Below are 4891 nucleotides of genomic sequence, written 5' to 3'. Positions count from 1 at the left end.
GCCCATCAGCAGATGAGTGGGTTAAAAAACTATGGTACATCTACACAATGGAATACTATGCTGCTGTAAAAAAGAAGAAACTTTTACCATTCAAAACAACATGGACAAACATGGAGAGCATTATGCTAAGCGAAATAAGCCAGTCAGAGAAAGATAAATATCACATGATCTCATTCATTTGTGGAATATAATGAACAACATAAACTCATGAACAGAAATAGATCCAGAGACAGAGAAGCATGGAACAGACCGTTAAACCTCAGGGGTGTGTGTGTGTGTGTGTGTGTGTGTGTGTAAGAGGACTACCAAAGGACTTGTATGCATGCATATAAGCATAACCAATGGACACAGACAGTAGGGGGGTGAGGGCATGTGCTGGGGGGGTGGGAGACATATGTAATACTTTAAACAATAAGGAATAAAAAACAAAAAGCAAACAAACAGCAAAAAAAAAAAAAAAAGACTATTATGTAAGGCTGGAAGCCTCAAGACTGGGCTTCCAACGCCAGATTCTTAGTTCCCTCTGCCCATTTTCCCCATGGAAAGCTCTGTTGCCATGGAGATGACCATTACTTTAAGTGGGCACAGTTGAGGGAGACTCCAGACAGGCCTCTCCGGAAGACAACGGTGCATGGAGACTCTTCACCCTCTCGCCAACCTCCTCATCTATTTACTCGCCTATTCATGTGTTTACTCATGTTTGTACTTGTTGGTTTACTTTTTTAGTATCTTCGTAGAGCACTAAGTAGCACAGCTGCCACCTGGGCACGCAAAGCCTTACAAGCGCCCCAGGTAAGACCTAGGGACCGCGGACCATTGGCTGAGAAGGGCTGAGGGGCGGGGTTCCCGCTCTTACCCGAAGCCCCTTCGCGGAGGGTGTGAGGGCGGCGCGCAGTGCAATTCTTACTTAAACTCTCGCGAGTGGGCTTAGGGCTTCACCACACCCAGCCGGTAGGAGCTGCGCCTGCGCGGTTGGAGCATTGGCAGAAACCCTGTAGGCGCAGGCTGGGCCGCCCGCTCGCTCCGACCGTTGGTTTGGCGGCTCGAGGGGAAGCTCACTACGCATGCGCACCTGCTCCTGAGGGAGGAAGGAGGCCTAAGGGACTTGTGTGCTTAGTCGGAGAGCGGCCATGTGTGACAGTGGCGGCAACCCACCCCTGCACGTAAAAAGTGGGCGCAGAAGCAAGCGGGCGGCGGTCTCGGTGAAACCAAGCTATGAATACGGCTCTCCGAGATACCTGCTCCTGTGCGGCCTGGGCGGGATGCTGAGCTGTGGGCTGACGCACACGGCCATCGTGCCCCTGGACCTGGTCAAGTGCCGCATGCAGGTGGACCCGGGCAAATACAAGGGCATCCTGAGCGGCTTCGCTGTGACCGTGCGGGACGACGGGCTGCGCGGCCTGGCCCGAGGCTGGGCCCCCACGCTCCTGGGCTACTCCATGCAGGGCTTCTTCAAGTTCGGCCTCTACGAGGTCTTCAAGATCCGCTACGCGGAGCTGCTGGGCCCGGAGAAGGCCTACGAGTGGAGAACCGGCCTGTACCTGGCCGCCTCGGCCAGCGCCGAGTTCTTCGCCGACATGGCCCTGGCGCCCATGGAGGCGGTGAAGGTCCGCGTGCAGACGCAGCCGGGCTACGCCCGAACCCTGCGGGCCGCGCTGCCCCGGATGTACGGCGAGGAGGGCCTGTGGGCCTTCTACAAGGGCGTGGCGCCGCTCTGGATGCGGCAGATCCCCTACACCATGATGAAGTTCGCCTGCTTCGAGCGCACCGTGGAGGCCCTCTACAAGTACGTGGTGCCCAAGCCCCAGAGCCAGTGCACCAAAGCCGAGCAGCTCGCCGTGACCTTCGTGGCCGGCTACATTGCCGGCGTCTTCTGCGCCATGGTGTCCCACCCGGCCGACTCCGTCGTTTCCGTTTTGAACAAGGAGAAAGGCAGCACGGCCTTGGGAGTTCTCCGCAGACTGGGGTTTGGGGGCTTGTGGAAGGGCCTGTTCGCCCGAATCCTCATGATTGGCACCCTGACGGCGCTGCAGTGGTTCATCTACGACTCGGTCAAGGTCTATCTCAAGCTGCCCCGCCCTCCAGTCCCCCAGGCGCCGGAATCCTTCCAGAAGCAGAAATAGGCGAGGATTGGTCAAGGGCGGTAGCCACCGCCACGGGGGGCCCGCATTTCGATCCAGTGGGAGATGGCGTTCAGACCTTATTAGTGTGTAAAATGTTAACGTTTTTTGGAGAGGTGATTTCACCGTGCAGTACTTGTTCTCTTTAAATGATTGATTCCTTTTTGGCAATCCAAGGGGATTTGGGGGTTTGAACCATTATCTTTGGGGAGTCGGCAGGGGTGACTTTAACTCAATAGTTTTTTAGCAATTAAAGGGGGGGGGGGGGAATCTCTTAACAGGAATTAATGTTAGGTAATTTCGTGTCTTTAGAGTGTATCTCCTTTGATTCGCCATCCAGTGGAGATTATCCAAGCATCACTACTGAATAGCTTACTAATGAGGTTTTAAGGTCATCACAACTATGCAGGAGAGGGAACCAATTAAAATTCTGCTACATGGTATTCACCTCAATAGAAATCGTGCACCTATTGAATAGATAGACTCATTCGGTATCTCCTGTTCATGTCCATTACAGGTAAAAGCTATTAAAGGTTAAATTGTGACTTAGTGCTTGATCCCTTAGAATGTATTCATTGTTTTCAAAGAGACATGACATGAGATGAAATGACATGAGCATTTTCTCATCTTGCTTTGTCCAATTCTCTTCCTGATGTTGCTAGTTAGGACATAGCTCTCTCCAGGAAGTGCTACAATTGGATCAATGTGGAAAACCAAAATGAGATGAAGGGCATGGGCAGGCTTTGGGAATAAGTATGTAAAGAAAAAGCCTCTGTTCTCTATTATTTCTTCTGTATAACTCAGCTTTCAACAGTCATCCATCCAAAGATCATACCACCCTAACATTAACACACACAAAACCCTACAAATTCCAACAATTTTTTGTTGAATTTTAAAGAATGGTTTTGGTGACTTTGAAAGGGAAAAAATCTCGTTTTTAATGTAACAAATTCCATTCATTTAATTTGGTAGATATTTTAGTGATCTTTACAGTGATTGAGGTTCATAAGACACATTTTCAGTTTTCTGTAGTCTTCACATCTCTAGGGAAATAAAATTAGTGAAATTCTGTGAATTAGAAATGTTTGTAAATGTGAATAAGAAATAAACATTCTGTTTAATACAATTTACCAAAATGTTACATGATTGCCTTAATAATTGTGTTAAAGACTACAAACTTAGAATATGTTAGTGTTTTAAGTATTTGATAAGTTTTTTAATGGTTAACAGAAGTTAAAAAGTGTCTAGATTTAAGTAAGTATGTCATGGTTGGATAATAAAGAACTTGGAGGAAAATGTCAGAACTTGTGAATGAGAATGGAATTAAATTTATATTTAGTGCTTCTATGTTTACTTATTATTGGGGAGGGAGCAGGGGAAGGGTCATTATCAATTGTAAAGACACTTTAGCTTTCTTTAGGTAGTTAGTGTCCAGGTTTGTTGTAAATAATAGTTCTCAATGAAGAATGATAAACATTTCAAGGAACTAAATTGTGCAGGTTCATGTTTGCAAGACTTTAAAACAAATATATTTCCATCTAGTGTTGTCTTGTAAAATGTTTGTAGGACATTTCTTTGGTCACTGATTTATTAAGTAAAGTATTTTCTATCAGTAATATAATTTAGGGGATTAATACAACATCTATGGAGTTTCAAAGTAGTAAGACACCACTTGTTCTGGTCTGTGGTATTTCATGATTGTTTTGTTGGCAATACCATATAATTTCTGTGTTATGTTTAGAGAAGTATAATCTAAGGAAAAACTGTTTACCATGATTCTGGCTGTCATGAGCATGGTCAAGAAAATGGGTTTACTTAAGTTGTGTCAACAGTTTTCATATTTAGTCCCAGATTCCTATTCATCATTTTTTGTTGGTGGTAGTTTACAAATGTTTGTCTGATAGGAACCAGGATAGCTAATAATGAAGAATAAAAGGTAATTTAATTAAAGAAAATGTGAGTTCAGAATCATTAGGGATTTTTTTTCCTATTTATTATTCCTTTGGGACAACTCAAATTTCTGTTTTACCTTGTTTATAATAATTACTCTTTGAAATCATGCATCTCTATTAGAAAAGCCATAATATACATCTGGTATTTTCAGACATTTTATATTTAATTTCTGAATCCTTGCAGTAGTCCATTTTATATACTCAGAGGCTAGGCAACTTGCTCACAGTCATATAGCTAAGTGATACAGTCTGAATCAGAGTTCACATTTTCTTCCATTACTCTAGTCCAGCCTTTCAACACAACCAATGACTACCCTTTTCATAAATTGCTTTTTATAGTACCTCCAAATTTTAAAAATTTTCTATTTGTATATACTATGAACTTTCCTATCCTTTTACTAATGGAAAATTGTACTACTAGTATATGTCTCAATTGTGAAAAACCTATGGCATAATTGCTTAGAAGTAATCAAATTGCAAAATGCTTAAGTGCATTTAATTTAATATTTAAATTATTTTCCACACCAGGTCAGTGCCTCAATCCTAACTTGAAGGAACTGATGATCATAAAAACAGTGCTTTTTAATTTTTTTAAAAAAATAGTGGTACAGCAGTTTTAACAAGAAGCTTTACTATCACATGTTCTAGTTTTTTCCTCTAATCTTTAGTTCCTACAGCTAAAAAAGCTGGCTTAGGTCAGTTATCTATACCCCCAGGTGGTGACTAAAGTAGCTTTTTCAAGTATATGACATTAATTTTATGATAGGATACTGTAATCTCATCCATTGGTCTGTCCTTTGAGAAATGAATAAAGAGAGT

The 4891-nt window shown here is 43.5% G+C and overlaps 1 protein-coding gene across 1 annotated transcript; it reads left to right on the top strand.

Moving 5' to 3' along the window:
• Window positions 1–1130: 1130 nt before the first annotated feature.
• LOC307103626 (solute carrier family 25 member 3-like) lies at window positions 1131–2123 on the top strand (the record flags this gene model as incomplete). The annotated part of the gene is made up of 1 exon (XM_079778048.1): window positions 1131–2123. The coding sequence occupies one exon, from the start codon at window positions 1131–1133 to the stop codon at window positions 2121–2123; it is 993 nt and encodes a 330-aa protein (XP_079634174.1).
• Window positions 2124–4891: the final 2768 nt, after the last annotated feature.

This window comes from Cnephaeus nilssonii (assembly GCF_951640355.1).
Source record: "Cnephaeus nilssonii genome assembly, chromosome: 7".
Lineage (NCBI taxonomy): Eukaryota > Metazoa > Chordata > Mammalia > Chiroptera > Vespertilionidae > Cnephaeus > Cnephaeus nilssonii.
The sequence above is the reverse complement of the archived record's forward strand: the minus strand, read 5'-3'. Positions and strand labels throughout refer to the sequence as shown.